A 17,878-nucleotide genomic window follows, 5' to 3' on the forward strand; every position below is an offset into this window, starting at 1 on the left:
GTTGAATGAAACCAAAACGGGGAGGTGCCAGCGGCCACATTTTGCGAAGCGGTAAAAGCGGTGGTTCGGTGGGAGATCCTCTCGTTTAAGGCTCATGCAGATAGGGAAAGGAGGGAGGAATATTCACGGCTAATGAATGAGATAGTGAAGGTAGATAGAGAGTACTCGAGGGCACCCACCATGGAGGGATTAGCGAGGAGGAGAAAATTGCAGGGGCAATTCAACAGGTTGACGATGGGGAGGGTGATAGTACAGATGCATTGGGCAAGGGGGCTGCAGTACGAATATGGGGAAAAGGTGAGTCGAATGTTAACGCATTAGTTATGGAGGTGGGCCACGTCCTGGGAAATATTGAAGATACGGACTGGGCCAGGGGATGTGTCGGAGCCGGGGAAGAAAAACGAGACAAGTTGGGGCATGTTCGTGACCATGTTTGAGGAGCTGTTCTTCCACCACTTCACACACTATTCCTCAAAAAGGGGAAAAAAAGTGTGGGTGTGAAGGTACACTAAAAGAAATTTACAGGACACTGATAAAGGATATGAATACCTTGTATGCCGACACAAAACACACTCATTTTACCAATTCGTCCAATAGAACAGAGGAATTAGAATAAAAGCAAAATACTGTGGAGGCTGGCGAACACAAAGTGCAGGAAAAACTTGGCAGCACTTGTGGAGAGATTAACAGAGTTAACATTTCAAAGTCCAATATAACTGTTCTTTGGAACAAAAATAATTATCTGCTCCTTAAATCAATGAACCAATCAAAATCAAGGAAAATTTGAAGTATCAAAATTAAAAACAGACTGAATTATAAAAACAAGTAAAGGTGAACATACAAACCTCAGAAGCACTACCCTGACAAAAACACACACACTCCAGCTGTGTATCTATGTTTGATATTAAGAAGTTCCTGCTACCGCTGAAAGCATTCACTCAATTTTTCTGAATGTTAGATTAAAGAATAGAAGGCTTCGTTGAAGGCCTGAGCTCTTGAGTTTAACAATACATGGCAGGTTGCTATCTTGCATCCTCTACATACCTGGCAAGCTATATCACTGAGCCAGTGCAGTCCAGTGTCACAGCACATTGTAGAGGATACAGTATTTAGGTATTGTTTTAAAACTAAATGCCAAAGTTTGCACATTATTTGATAGGAAGCAACCAGAGTTAAAATGACTTTTAGCACACTCTGCCTAAATTTGCCACTAAACCTGGTGAGATTTTTAAACTCAGACATAAGATCAAATCCAAAAATAATTCTTGCCTGAATAATCAGTACCTTATGATGATGCATTTACTCACTGGCCATGTTAGAAATGCTCTCACAATGAGCTCTGAAGAAGGATTCCGCCTGAAACATAAATTTATCTTTCTCCTCTTGTATTCTGATGGTATGTTGTTATTCTAGCATTGCAAGATTTTCTTTTTCCACTTGTTTAACATTTTAGCAAGCATTTATTTAAAAACCTTTGCACCTGTCGGGATCACAAATATCTAACCAATCTCAATGTTATACCAAGTCAAATGTGCAAACACTTGTACTTCACTTCAAAAAAAGGCTTACAAAAATTAATTAAGTTTATTGATAGAAAAGGATTATTGTATAAGTTCTGTAATGTATAACCTTAGGCCATACTTGTGGCATGGAATTCCCTTAAAGTTGTCAATGGAGAGCATTTTGTCCATTAAGTAAACAATGGAAAAGTGCAGGTCCAGGAATGCACACTTACCGCAGACTCAAACCCTTGCAGGTTTGGAGTCAGCACTGGGTAGCTCACATTCGGATATTTTCGGATTCCTTGCATCACTTCCTTCTGGTCAGCCATCTACACAGAAAAAGGCAGTGGGTACATTCCAACACATCGAATAGGCAAGTACAAGTGTAATCACTTACATAAAGCATGATCTTTGAGGGCTCCAGTACAACATTAACTGACCAATGTCATGAAGTGCCATGTCCAAAGCGTCAGGTGCACAGTAAAATAGTATAACAATAATCACAAAGAATCAGTAAAACAACTTGCATTCTAATACAGTAAGATATCCCAAGGTACTTCACAGTATTAACCAGAATTTAACAACAAGCCACATAAGGCGGTATTAGGACAGATGATCAAAAGCCTGGTTAAAGAGGTAGGTTTTAAAGGAGCATCTTAAAGGAAGAGAGAGAATTAGAGAGGTTTTCATAGAATCATAGAATTTACAGTGCAGAAGGAGGCCATTCGGCCCATCGAGTCTGCACCGGCTCTTGGAAAGAGCACTCTACCCAAGGTCAACACCTCCCCCTATCCCAATAACCCAGTAACCCAACCCAACACTAAGGGCAATTTTGGACACTAAGGACAATTTATCATGGCCAATCCACCTAACCTGCACATCTTTGGACTGTGGGAGGAAACCGGAGCACCCGGAGGAAACCCACACACACACACGGGGAGGATGTGCAGACTCCACACAGACAGTGACCCAAGCCGGAATCGAACCTGGGACCCTGGAGCTGTGAAGCCATTGTGCTATCCACAATGCTACCGTGCTGCCCTAAATAGGGAGTGAATAGGTTACAGGACAGCTGATGCCTCTGGGAATTAAAAAAAAAGACAAGTAACCAACATTGGATATATTTTCTCCCAAGTTCTAATGTACAGAACTTAATGCATGTATGGCCAAATCCATTACATCAGGTTTTCTTTCCAATGTTAGAAGTTTAGTTTCCCCAAAGATTAATTTTTAGTTTGCCTCAGTTTCCAATACTTTTATTTACCAGTTTTATTTACTAGCTCTCCAAAACGCAAAATAAACAAACCACACTTGCGGAACCCCTCATCCGCACCACGCCCGCCCCCCCCGCCCCCCCAGGGCAAATTTCACCTTCCGAAGATGTTTATTAGATCCCCCAGCCACACCGAGGCACAAGGTGGAGAAGGTAAGCTCCGCCCCAACAGAACTCGCTTGCAAGAGATCAACGAGGCGAAGGCTAAAACATCTGCCCCCACTCCCGTCTGCAACTCCGGCAGATTTGACATCCCGAACATGGCCCCAGGGCATACGGACCCAAATCCACACCCAGGACGCCGACATGGTGCTGAAAAACGACTCACAAAATTTCTACAACTTCAGGCAGGACCAGAATATGTGCACATGATTAGACGGCCCCTCACACACCGTTCGCAAGTATCCTCTATCCCCTCAAATAGCCCGCTCATCCTTGACTTTGTCAAAAGCACCCTGTGCACCACCTTCAACTGTATTAACCCCAGCCTAGCGCAGGAGGTTGAGGCATTCATCCCTCTCTCTCTCTTCCCGTCCCCTTAACCTCGCATCCATCCTCCTCGGTGCAAATCCATGATTCCCCTGGATCGGCATCAGCCTCGACCCCGCTCCCGACCTAATGCACTGCCGGAATTGCCTCCAAATCTTCAACGTGGCAACCACCACAGGACTTCCAGAATAATTCCCTGGGGCAAACGGAAGCGATGCCGTTGCCAGCGCCCAGAACCCCAACCCCCTTTCACCCTCACCCATAAAGCCTCCAACTCCCTACTCCAGCCCCGCACCTTCTCCGTGTTCGCCACCTAATAATAATGTAAGAAGTCTGGAAGGTAATGTGAACGGTTGTGATGCCCCCAGGAACAGATCTCTCAAGGCCGAAGTTTAGAATAGGGCCATGGTCTGACTTGGACGACCACGGTCACAACTTGAGCTGTTTCTCATGTCACACTTTGAAGCAAGTGATCACAACCTCCTTGGCCTGCCCTCAAGCAGTTGGCGGTTATCTAGATTTTCAGTGGAAGCTTGAAACCTGGGACTTCACCATTCGGGTCAGTGGTTGATGATGTTAACAGTCGGCCAGGAGGTGCACCATCAAGAGGTAGAGCTGTTGTAGGTTTGTAGGGTGCGGAGTAGTTTCCAGTAGGCACTACAGGTTTTCAGATGGATGTGTGGGGACTTCAGGGGAGTGCTTCGTTAGCTGTCAGTGTAGCAGCAACAGAACCCTGTATCATGGTCATATCGTTTGTGAGTCTGTGTCCATAAATTGCTCAATCATCTAAAACAGAATTACAAAAGCTGTTTAAAGCCAGTTCCATTTTCTAACCTGCTTACCTGAGGGACCCATTTTGGAGAGACAAAGCTTGTGGCTTCCACAACAGACAACCCAGCCTCAGAGAGAAGGTTAATTAACTGAATTTTCACATCAGCCGGAACAATGACCTGCAAGCAGAAACATCTCAAGTAGGCAACTTGCATCCTGTACTAAAATGACAGACACCGAGAATCCAAAAGCAAATATCAACAGAGGTTTTCACAACTAACCCAACATCAGTGAGATGTTTCCCGGCGATTCTCCGGGCCCCGATGGGCCAAGTGGCCGATGAGTTTGGCCGAGTCCCACCGCCGTGGATTACTCACCTCCCACACGGCGGGACTTGGAAGGTGAGTGTGCGGGGGCCGTCTTGGAGGGGGGGGGTGGAGGGATCCGATCCTGGAAGGAGGGGGGGGAGGGGGGGGGGGAACCGTGGCCTGGCCCGCGATCGGGGCCTACCGATCAACGGGCGGGCTGGTTCCGTGGGGGCCTACTTTACTCCGTGCCGGGTCCCTGTAGGGCTCCGCCATATTGCCCAGGGCCGGCGCGGAGAAGGGAAAGCCCGTGCATGCGCGGAATTACGTCGGCTGTTCCGCGCATGCGCGGACTCACACCGGCCGTTCCCCGCTGGCTGGAGCTGCGGGGGCGCCTCCAGCAGCAACATAGCCCCCTAGAAAGGTGAGAATGCCTCACTTTCGGGGGCTGTTGACGCCGGAGTCGTTGCCGCCAGTTTTCACGCCGGCGTGGGGACATAGCCCCATTTTTAGAGAATCTTGAGCATGGTCTCCAGAATTGACTACACACAGTCACACTTCGGTTTAGTAAATATATATTGTGAATGAAAAATGAAACTGAAAATCGCTTATTGTCACAAGTAGGCTTCAAATGAAGTTACTGTGAAAAGCCCCTAGTTTCCACATTCTGGCGCCTGTTCGGGGAGGCTGATATGGGAATCGAACCGTGCTGCTGGCCTGCCTTCGTCTGCTTTCAAAGCCAGCGATTTTGCCCTGTGCTAAACCAGCCCCTATTATCCTGTACCTATTCCATGTTTCCACACTCGGCAGGGACAATGCAATCTTTGTTAGTACAAGAACTGTTTAATGCTTCATAAACTAAATTAGGCCAAAAATAAACTAGACTTTTTGTATGGCGACGAAAAAAATTGCTATATGAGGCTGAGGCTTTCCATTTAACTTATGGACTATCACTTATTCTCATCCCAATGAAATCAGAGATCTTACATCCAAAGGCCTGGTTTCATTGGAATTAGATACCAAACTCAACTGTGAATGAGGAGACTCGCAAAACCTTGGGCTTAATAATGCCCTTAAAATTGTAAAATGTCCCAAGGTGCAAAAGATTCAAGTAACTGTCTTTCAGGTCAGCCAATTGCCCCACAGGTTTAGTTAACTATCTCATCCATAAAAAATAACCAAGATTTACTTACTGCAAGTTTTAAATTCTAGCAGTTTATTTTTACTGACCTGCTCTCTAACACTGCCAGATCCAGGGAACAAAAAAATATTCTAAAAAATGCCAGGCTGGGGTCTTTCATTCATGTGTGAATTTTGAGAGATCCGTTTAACCAGGCATTCATCTGCAGTGAGCATTACAACTGAATCTAATTTTCTCCTAATCTAGTCTCCACACTGTTATACTTCCAGTAAAGTAGAGCAGGAGGATTCAAATAAAAAGAGGGTCCATGGTTAATTATCAGGTGCAGAGACTGTGAGCAAGGAAGCTGGATCAATTACAGTCCTCCTATCAGCATCCTGTTCTAGTCTGAATAGAACAGCTACATAATCTACGCCCAAAATGTTGAGTGACAATTTAGAATATGATCTCTCGTAAGACCTTATTTATAATGGGGATGTTTGAATCAAATGGGAACTATGTCCCCATAGTGAGTGCGTTTATCAGCATGTTTCTCGGCACTCAAAAACAGCAAGAACCACAACGCAATCCAGCGCGACTCCGGTTAGATACGGGGCCTCAGCGGAGAACGCGGGGCCAAGACCGCACTTAGTCCCATTTTCTGCAGAGCGAGCCCCTGCTCACTGAAACTCCTCACTGAAGGGAAAGATCGAGACGTCATTTTTAAATGGCGTCATGATCTCTCGACGCCCGGACGTGACACTCGAACCCCCCAAAGCCCCAACTCACCTTTAAGGGGTGTCCGTCCGTCGTCCCCCCCACCACTATCCCACGTGCACATGGCACCCCAGGCTCAATCACTCCCGCGTAAAAAATGTCAGCATGGCATGTTGGGTGCCAGCCTGGATGCATCTCTGCCAGCTGGAAGTGTCACCTGGTACCTTGCCAGTGCCACGCTGACAGTGTCAGGGTGCCAGGCTGGCAGCAGCATTGCCACGGTGCTACCCTGCCCAGAGGGCAAGCACCGGATGCATCCAATCCCTTGGGAGAGCCCGAGTGCCATACCATCTGTTTCCCGTTCGTAGGCACCAGTACCGAATGGTGCTCGCCTGTGGTCTCCAAGGCAAAGGGGATAGATCCCAATGCCTTGGTTACCTCAGGAACTGCATTTTAAAGAGTCAGATTAGCTGTCTCACTCCACTATGCAGATTTGCCAAAAAGTGATCCAGACAATAGGCGGGCTTCACATCGCGACGTCTCACGGGATTGCGTTAGATCTCACGAGGTGTGGCGAGCTAGGTAGATCCCAGAAGGAGGGCCCCCAGCATTTACCGGCCACGTTGCTTTTCAGGCACAGCTTGGCCGGTAGATCGCACCCAATATCACCGAATAGATTTGATACAGTTACAGAAAACACAGAAATTCCTTCTTCTACAATCTTCCTTCAAACTCTTGCTGTATTGGATTCTGCCCAATGGCAACTCTTCCCCATTACCTTGATTAACTTCCTGTCAAAAGGAAAAAGGTAATTTTAATCTTTCAAAGGTTTATTCCCTGTTGTTAGAGCTCAAAAGCAATTATTTGCAATTGAAAATTTGACTTCACCAATCTTCGTAAAGTAAATTCTTTGCACGGAGCAGGATTTTCCCAGTGCTTTCCTGATGGATTTCACCAAACAATGAGTGATTAAATTCTCTTCAATTGAGAAATAAGGTTAGCGTGCAGAAAACAGAATTGAAATCAACCAAAGGAATGTATTAACATCTAAAAGCCATCAAGTAAAATTGTTGATTACATCTTCTGTTGAGAATATGGCAATGCAATTAAATTCATCTTTGAAGGCACTAAAGCCACCTTGGAAGAAGTAAACTGAATAACTGTTTCAATTCTCGATGCAAAGTTTTGGTATATTATGAACTTACCTTCTCATTCTGCAGTCCATCTCTGGGTCCAACTTCCACAATTTTCACTTGCTCAGGCAGAGAATGTGCCACAGCCACGCTAGTCTAGATAACGTTAAGAATAAAATTATTAATATCTCCAGTTATTCACTGCTTAGGATATATTAACGTTGCTTGTATCACGTTATCATAAAAATCCCTACAATCATCACAACAAAAAACAACAATTTTTTGAAACAGTCTGTATAAGCATAGAATAAAATCACAGAATGGTTACAGCACAGGGGGCTATTTGCGCTGTGTCAGCTCTCCAAGTATTTGTTCTCTGACCCATTTCCAATGGAAACTCAAATAGTCCCATTCCTCTGCCTTTTTCCCGTGGACCTGCAAATGTTCATCCGTTCATTCTTCAGATAAATATCCGAGCTCCTTATAAAGCTATGATTGAATGTTTCCCCACCATACCCTCAAGACAGTGCCTCAAGACAGCGCAGTTCAAACCCTAACCACTCACAATTTGAATTTGATTTGTCACGTGTACTGAGGTACAGTGAAAAATATTGTTCTGCGTACAGTCCAGAGAGATCGCTCCATACATGAAAGAACATAGGACATGCATAAATACAAACTGTAAATACATAAACACACAGGCATTCGGAGTGGATTACTACTCGGTAGAGAAGATGTGGGAAGAAATCCATAAGTTCAATCCATAAGAGGGTCAGTCAGGAGACTTAACTGCAGGGAAGAAGCTATTTTGGAACCTGTTAGTGCGTGTTCTCAGACTTTTGCATCTCCTGCCTGATGGAAGAAGTTGGAAGAGAGAATAACAAGGGTGGGAGGAGTCTTTGATTATGCTGCCCGTTTTCCCAAGGCAGTGGGAGGTGTAGACAGAGTGAATGGATGGGAGGCAGGTTCATGTGACAGACTGGGCTGTGTTCATGACTCTCTTGGGCCGAGCAGTTGCCATACCAGGCTGTGATGCAGCCAGATAGGATGCTTTCTATGGTGCATCTGTAAAAATTGGTAAGAGTCAACATGGACATGCTGAATTTCCTTGGTTTCCTGGGGAAGTATAGGCACTGTTGTGCTTTCTTGGTCACAGCACTGTCATGGGTGGACCAGGACAAATTGTTGGTGGTGTGCACACCTAGGAATTTGAAGCTGTCAACCATCTCCACCTCAGCACCATTGATGCAGACAGGGGTATGTATGATACTTTGTTTACTGAAGTCAATGACCAGCTTTTAGTTTTGCTGACGTCGAGGGAGAGATTGTTGTTGTTACATCACACCGGTAGGTTCTCTATCTCTCTCCTGTATTCTGACTCATCGTTGTTTGAGATCCAACCCATTACAGTTTTGTCATCAGCAAACTTGTACATAGGGTTGGAGCTAAATATTGCCACACGGTCGTGTGTGTATAGGGAGTATAGTAGGGTGCCAAGTATGCAGCCTGCGGGGCCCAGTATTGAGGACTGTCGTGGAGGACGTGCTTTTGTTTATTCTTACTGATTGTGGTCTATGGGTCAGGAAGTCGAGGATTCAGTTGCAGAGGGAGGAGTCAATTCCTATGTTTTGAGTTTTATATGAGCTTGGCTGGGATTATGGTGTTGAAGGCGGAGCTCAAGTCAATGAATGAGTCTGATGTAGGAGTCCTTGTTGTTGAGATGCTCCAGGGATGAATGTAGGGCCAGGGAGATGGCATCCACTGTGGACCTTGTGGCGGTATGCAAGTTGCAATGGATCAAGGCATTCTGGGAGTATGATGTGTCTCATGACCAACCTCTCGAAGCTCTTCATAATGATAGATGTCAAGGCCACCGGACAGTAGTCGTCGAGGCACGTTGGTCTATGCAGGATTTGAGAGTACGATCAGGGACTCTGTCAGGACCCATCGCTTTCCCAAGGGTTTCACTTTCAAGAAGGCTGACTTCAGAAGCTGTGACGGTAGGTATGTGTGTGTCCGAGGCTGCTGGGGCAGTTGATAGCGGTTTGATGGTTTCCTGCTCGAACTGAGCATAGAATGCATTGAGTTCATCGGAGAGGGGTGCACTGCTGCCGGAGATTCTACTCGGCTTTGCTTTGTAGCCCAATATGTTGTTTAATCCTTGCCACAACCGACAAGAGTCTGTGTCGTTAGTCTGTAACTCTAGCTTAGTCTGCTATTGTCTCTTGGCATCCGTGGTGGCTTTGCGGAGGTCATACCTGGATTTCTTGTATAAGTCAGGTTTTGCTACTTACCGTAAATCGGTGTTCCCTGACCTATCTGCCAATGGGGACAATTTCTACTCTGTCCGAACCTCTGGTGATTTTGAATACTTCTATGAAATTTCCTCTCAGCCTATTGTTCCCACTAACTTTATGATCACCATGCACAATACACCTGATTTAGACCTCATTGCATTTCCTCTTCTTCTGAACCTATCCTTGGGGGTTCTATGAAACATATATTCTATTAAACTAGAGCTAATGTTTGCAACTCAATGTTGGAGTAGTTAGATTAAGTTATAGACAGAGAGTTTGAAACAAATGCAACCAGTTTGCCTTTTAAAGGGCTGCATGGTTGCACAGTGGTTAGCACTGCTACCTCACAGCGACAGGGGCACGGGTTCAATTGTGTCTTGGGTAACTGAGTGGAGGTTGCATGTTCTCCCCATGTCTGCGTGAGTTTCCTCCTACAGTCCAAAGATGTACAGAAGAGGTGGACTGGCCATGCTAAATTTTCCCTTAGCATCCAGGGATGTGCAGGTTAGGTTAAGGGGATGGGGCAGTGTGCACAGGGGAGCAGCCATGGGTATGGTGCTCTTTCAGAGGATTGGTGCTGAATCGAAGGGTCGAATGACATCCTTTTGCACTGTAGGGATTGTATGTTATACCTTGATATGTCTTAGCCTAGTGCTATCTATCTCTCCCATTTCTCTGTGCTCCTGTTTTTGCCTCTCTAAAGTTACCTCATGGTTCTCATCCCCCTGGCAAGTTTGAAACTGCACCATATTTACTCATGCTCGAAGCTAAACAAAAAATGGTTAATCTTCGAACTTGAATGTCCTTGGTTCAATGCCATTTGTGTTAGCCACCGAGCAATTTTTGTACTTTGCAAAGAAAACAAGATATTAGCTGACACACAAAATATGCATTATAAACTCAAAAGGTCTGTAAGTGTGTGGTAGTGAAGGCTCACAAAAAAGTGAAACTTCAGATAATTATTGAAATGTTTTTAATTTTGGCATAATTCAGGGTAGGATAACAATTTTATGTTAAATTTTAAACTAATCCACCACTGGCACATGCCCAACTGAACACGTATTTTATGGCAATTATTTTTTAGAAAATCAGTTTTGTACGTAAATAGTGGCATGTTTGTTAACAAGGTCAAAGTCTAATGATGACCATGAAACCACTGCCGATTGTTTAAAAGCCCACCTCGTTCACCAATATCTTTTAGGGAAGGAAATCTGCCATCCTTACCTGGTCTGGCCCACATGTGACTCCAGACCCACAGCAAAATGGTTGACTCTCAAATGCCCTCTGAAATGGCCAAGCAAGCCACTCAGTTGGAGTCAATGCTACAAAAACACAAAAAAAAGAGGAATGAAACCGGATGGACTACCCGGCATCAACCCAGGCATCGGAAATGACCACGGCAAACCCAGTCCTTTTGACCCTGCAAAATCCTTCTCACTAACATCTGGGGCTTGTGTCAATGTTGGGAGAGCTGTCCCACAGACTAGTTAAGCAACAGTTTGACATAGTCAAACTCACAGAAAATATCCCAGACACCACTATCACCATGCCTGGGCATGTCCTGTCTCACCGACAAGACAGATCCAGCAGAGGCGACAGGGGTATAAAGTAGGGAGGGAGTTGCCCTGGGAGTTCCCAACATTGACTCTGGACCCCATGAAGTCTGGCTTCAGGTTAAACATGGGCAAGGAAACCTCCTGCAAATTACCACGTACCGGCCACCATCAGCTGATGAATCAGTACTCCTCCATGTTGAACACTACGTGGAGGAAGCACTGAGGATGGCAAAGGTGCAGAATATGCTCTGGGTGGGGGATTTTAATGTCCATCACCAAGAGTGGCTCGGTAGTACCACCGCAGAGCGAGCAGGCCAGGTCCTGAAGGACATAGCTGCTAGACTGGACTGCAGCAGGTGATGAGGAAACCAACAAGAGAAAAACGTTTCCTCATCCTCACCAACCTGAATGCTGAAGATGCATCTTTCCAGGACAGTATCGGTAGAAGTGACCACTGCACAGTCCTTGTGGAGACAAAGTCCCACCTTCACATTGAGGATATCCTCCATCGTGTTGTATGGCACTACCACAGTGCTAAAAACCGATCAAGCAACTCAAGACTGAGCATCCATGAAGTCCTGTGGGCCATCAGCAACGGAATTGTATTCATCCACAGTCTACTACCTCATGGCCCATCCTACCATTACCACCAAGCCAGGGGATCAACTGTGGTTCAATAAAGAGTGCAGGAGAGCATGTCAGGAGCAACACCAGGTATCAACCTGGTGAAGCTACAACATCGGACTACTTGTGTGCCATCAGCATAAACAGCAAGGAATAGACAGAGCTAAGCGATTTCACAATGAACCCATCAGATCTCAGTTCTGCAGTCCTGTCACATACAACTGTTAATGGCAGTGGACTATTAAACAACTCACTGGAGGAGACTCCATAAATATTCCCAGCCTCAATGCTGGCGCAGCCCAGCACATCCGTACAAAAGACAAGGCTATAGCATTCGCAATGTTCTTCAGCCAGAAGTCCCGAGTGGATGATCCATCTCGGTCTCCTCCGGAGGTCCCCAGCATCACTTATGTCAGTCTTCAGCCAATATGATTCACCCCACGTGATATCAAAACACTGCGAAAGGCACTGGATACTGCAAAAGTTATAGGTCCTGACAATATTTCAGCAACACGACTGAAGACGTACTCCAGAACTTGTCTCACTCCGAGCCAAGCTGTTCCAGTACATCTTCAAAGCTAACATCTACCCAGCAAAGTGAATTGCCCAGGTGTGTCCTGTACACAAGAAGCTAAACCAACCAATTACTGCCCGATCAGTCTACTCTCCATCATCAGAACGTAATGGAAGAAATCATCAACAGTGCTATCAAGCAGCACTTACTCAGCAATAACCTGGACACAGATGCTCAGTTTGGGTTCCACCATGGTCACTCGGCTCCTGATCTCATTACAGCTTTGGTTCAAACATGGACAAAAGAGCTGAATGCCAGAGGTGAGGTGAGAGTGACTCCCATTGACATCAAGGCAGCATTTGACTGAGTATGGCATCAAGGAGCCCCAGCAAAACTGGAGTCAATGGGAATCGGGGAGAAAAATCTTCGCTGGTTGGGGTCATACCTGGTACAAAGGAAGATGGTTGTGGTGGTTGGAGGTTAATCCTCAGCTCCAGGACATCGCTGCAGGAGTTCCTCAGGGTAGTGTCCTGGGCCCAACCATCTTCAGCTGCTTCATCAATGACCTCCCTTCCATCACCAGGTCAGGAGTGGTGTTGTTCACAGATGACTGCACAATGTTCAGCACCACTAGTGACTCCTCAGATAATGAAGCAGTTCATGTCCAAATGCAGCAAGACCTGGACAATATCCAGGCTAGGCGTGACAAGTGGCAAGTTACATTCACACCACACAAGTGCCAGGCAATGACCATCTCCTACAAGAGAGGATGTAACCATCATCCCATGTCATTCAATGGCATGATCATTGCTGAATCCTCCACAATCAACATCCTGGGGGTTACCATTGATCAGAAATTGAACTGGACTAGCCACAATAATACTGTGGCTATCAGAGCAGGTCAAAGGCTAGGAATCCGACGGCGAGCAACTCACCTCCTGACCCCCCAAAGCCTGCCCACCATCTCCAAGGCACAAGTGTGTACTGGAATACTCTGTACTTGCCTGGATGAGTGCAGCTCCAATAACACTCAAGAAGGTAGACACCATCCAAGACAAAGCAGCCCGCTTGATTCCTCCCTCTTCCAGAATCAAACACAATTGAACATAACACAATCAAACACCACCCACACACACACACAATCACCCACAGACACACCTACACACACAAACACCACCCACACACACGCAAACACCACCCACACACACGCAAACACCACCCACACACACGCAAACACCACCCACACACACGCAAACACCACCCACACACAAACGCCACCCACACACACGCAAACACCACCCCACACACACGCAAACACCACCCACACACACGCAAACACCAACACCACCCACACGCACCCAAACACCACCCACACGCACCCAAACACCACCCACACGCACCCCAAACACCACCCACACGCACCCAAACACCACCCACACGCACCCAAACACCACCCACACGCACCCAAACACCACCCACACGCACCCAAACACCACCCACACGCACCCAAACACCACCCACACGCACCCAAACACCACCCACACGCACCCAAACACCACCCACACGCACACAAACACCACCCACACGCACACAAACACGCCCGCAAACACCACCCACACAAACACCACCCACACACACTAAAACACCACCCACACGCACACGCAAACACCACCCACACGCACACGCAAACACCACCCACACGCACACGCAAACACCACCCACACGCACACGCAAACACCACCCACACACACAAACACCACCCACACACACAAACACCACCCACACACACAAACACCACCCACACGCACACACCACCCACACGCACACACCACCCACACGCACGCAAACACCACCCACACGCACGCAAACACCACCCACACACCACGCACACAAACACCACCCACACGCACACAAACACCACCCACACGCACACAAACACCACCCACACGCACACACAAACACCACCCACACGCACGCAAATACCACCCGCACGCACGCAAACACCACCCGCACGCACGCAAACACCACCCGCACGCACGCAAACACCACCCGCACGCACGCAAACACCACCCGCACGCACGCAAACACCACCCACACAAACACCACCCACACCACGCACACAAACACCACCCACACGCACACACAAACACCACCCACACGCACACACAAACACCACCCACACGCACACACAAACACCACCCACACTCACACACAAACACCACCCACACGCACGCAAATACCACCCACACGCACACACCACCCACACACACGCAAACACCACCCACACCACGCAAACACCACCCGCACGCACGCAAACACCACCCGCACGCACGCAAACACCACCCACACCCACGCAAACACCACCCACACCCACGCAAACACCACCCACACCCACGCAAACACCACCCACACGCACGCAAACACCACCCGCACGCACGCAAACACCACCCGCACGCACGCAAACACCACCCGCACGCACGCAAACACCACCCACACAAACACCACCCACACACCACGCACACAAACACCACCCACACACCACGCACACAAACACCACCCACACGCACACACAAACACCACCCACACGCACACACAAACACCACCCACACGCACACACAAACACCACCCACACTCACACACAAACACCACCCACACGCACGCAAATACCACCCACACGCACACACCACCCACACACACGCAAACACCACCCACACCACGCAAACACCACCCGCACGCACGCAAACACCACCCACACCCACGCAAACACCACCCACACCCACGCAAACACCACCCACACGCACGCAAACACCACCCACACGCACGCAAACACCACCCACACGTACGCAAACACCACCCACACGCACGCCACCCACACACAAACACCACACACACGCAAACACCACCCACACACACGCAAACACCACCCACACACACCACCCACACGCACACACACACACAAACACCACCCACACACACACCACCCACACACACACCACCCACACACACACCACCCACACACACACCACCCACACACACACCACCCACACACACACCACCCACACACACACCACCCACACACACACCACCCACACACACACCACCCACACACACACCACCCACACACACACCACCCACACACACACCACCCACACACACACCACCCACACACACACCACCCACACACACACCACCCACACACACACCACCCACACACACACCACCCACACACACACCACCCACACACACACCACCCACACACACACCACCCACACACACACCACCCACACACACACCACCCACACACACACCACCCACACACACACCACCCACACACTCTCAACCACCCACACACTCTCAACCACCCACACACTCTCAACCACCCACACACTCTCAACCACCCACACACTCTCAACCACCCACACACTCTCAACCACCCACACACTCTCAACCACCCACACACTCTCAACCACCCACACACTCTCAACCACCCACACACTCTCAACCACCCACACACTCTCAACCACCCACACACTCTCAACCACCCACACACTCTCAACCACCCACACACTCTCAACCACCCACACACTCTCAACCACCCACACACTCTCAACCACCCACACACTCTCAACCACCCACACACTCTCAACCACCCACACACTCTCAACCACCCACACACTCTCAACCACCCACACACTCACAACCACAACCACAAACACCACCCACACACAAACACCAACCACACATAAACACCACCCACACAATCAAACACCACCCACACAATCAAACACCACCCACCCACACATCCCCCCCCATTTGGGTCCACTGGGAATACCTTGTTTTTGTAACCGGAGAAGGTTCCAAACTCTTTTAGAATCCACATGATTGCTTTCAGTCCTTCTTGTGGCTTTGAGATGTACAGGAGCAGGTCATCTGCATAGAGTGAGACTCTGTGCTCTCTATCACCTCTTTGGAGCCCTTCCAGTTTTTCGTACCCTGTAGGACTATCACCAGGTGTTCGATTGCTAATGCAAACAGGAGTGGGGACAGTTTGTATCCTTGCCTTGTGCCTCTTTGTAGCTGGAAGAATTCAGAGGTGGTGGCATTAGTTCGAACGCTCACCTTGGGAGCGTTGTACAGGAGTCTCACCCAGGCGGTGAATCCTGCTCCTAGTCCAAACCGATCACGAGTCTCACGTCACCTCTGGTGTTCTCTCCCGGGGGAGCAGGGGTTCATTATTACGTTCATCAGCCGCCTCATGTTAGCAGTGAGTTGCCTACCCTTGACAAAGCCCGTTTGGTCTTCAACGACCACCTCCGGTAAGGCGTTCTCCAGCTTTTTGGCCGGGACCTTTGCGAGTATTTTAGTGTCCACATTCAGCAATGAAATGGGTCTATATGATCCACATTCCGTCAGGTCTTTATCTTTTTTGGGTATTAATCAGAGTGTGACCTGCGTTAGCGTAGGTGGCAAAGTGCCCCTTGCCAGCGAGTATGTCCCTTAGATGTGGGGCCAGGGCCGGTGCAAATTTGGACCCATCTGGTCCTTCTCTCCCTGTATGGAGTTGATGCTCTCCATGATTACCCCCAGATCTATTGGTGCTTCCAGCTCCCCCAGTCTGTCCTCCCCCACACACAACCGCCACAATTAAGACATCTAGGTTCTGGAAGAAGGCCTTGGGGATATGTACACGTCTTGGGTTGCTCTTGAAGCACAATATTGAGTTAAGAAAGGAAGCACAACCACCAAAGACAGTGGGGGAAAGAAAGTTTTTTTAAAAGGCTCAAAATCATGTCATGATAAAACAGGGCAGAGTCCCACCAACCAAAAAAAACTGAAATAAATTTACATATTATGCAACAGTGCATCTTTAAAACACATGACCCATTAAAAATAATAGAAAATGCTGGATAAACACAACAGGTCTGGCAGCACCAGAATGACAGGGAGTGGGATAGCTTGATCTTGGTTTCGGACTACGCTCGGCACAACAGAGAGCTGTACTGTTCTATGTTCTGATGTGGAGATGCCGGCGTTGGACTGGGGTGAACACAGCAAGAAGTCTTACAACACCAGGTTAAAGTCCAACAGGTTTGTTTCAAACACGAGCTCTCGGAGCACTGCTCCTTCCTCAGGTGAATGGAGAGGTATGTTCCAGAAACATTTATATAGACAAAGTGAGAGATGCCAGACAATGCTTGGAATGCGAGCATTTGCAGGTAATCAAATCATTACAAGGTACACCCAGCTTCTGTCGCAACACGACGGACTTCCTAGAGAAACTCAGCACCCATGGATCAGTTGAACCAGGAACATTCCTCGTCACAATGGATGTCTCGGCACTCTACACCAGCATCTCCCATGACGACGGCATTGCTGCAACAGCCTCAGTACTCAACACCGACAACTGCCAATCTCCAGACGCAATTCTGCAACTCATCTGCTTCATTCTAGATCACAACGTCTTCACCTTCGACAACAAATTCTTCATCCAGACGCATGGAACAGCCATGGGGACCAAATTCGCACCTCAATATGCCAACATCTTCATGCACAAGTTTGAACAAGATTTCCTCACCA

At 47.9% G+C, this 17,878-nt stretch overlaps 1 protein-coding gene across 3 annotated transcripts in view; it reads right to left on the minus strand.

Annotated features, from left to right (window-relative positions):
* LOC119967646 (hydroxymethylglutaryl-CoA lyase, mitochondrial-like) overlaps nt 1–17,878 on the minus strand; it is a 36,568-nt gene that overhangs the window by 14,988 nt on the left and 3,702 nt on the right. For 2 of the 3 annotated variants that reach the window (XM_038800462.1, XM_038800447.1), the window contains exons 2-4: nt 7,383–7,466; nt 4,107–4,214; nt 1,736–1,831 (exon numbers count right to left, since the gene is read on the minus strand). In XM_038800462.1, the coding sequence (XP_038656390.1) occupies nt 1,736–1,831; nt 4,107–4,214; nt 7,383–7,466 (288 nt within the window). Of the gene's footprint in view, nt 1–1,735; nt 1,832–4,106; nt 4,215–7,382; nt 7,467–16,133; nt 16,338–17,878 lie in introns of those variants that run through there. The other variant, XM_038800455.1, reaches the window with a different exon arrangement.

This window comes from Scyliorhinus canicula, chromosome 1 (assembly GCF_902713615.1).
Source record: "Scyliorhinus canicula chromosome 1, sScyCan1.1, whole genome shotgun sequence".
NCBI lineage: Eukaryota > Metazoa > Chordata > Chondrichthyes > Carcharhiniformes > Scyliorhinidae > Scyliorhinus > Scyliorhinus canicula.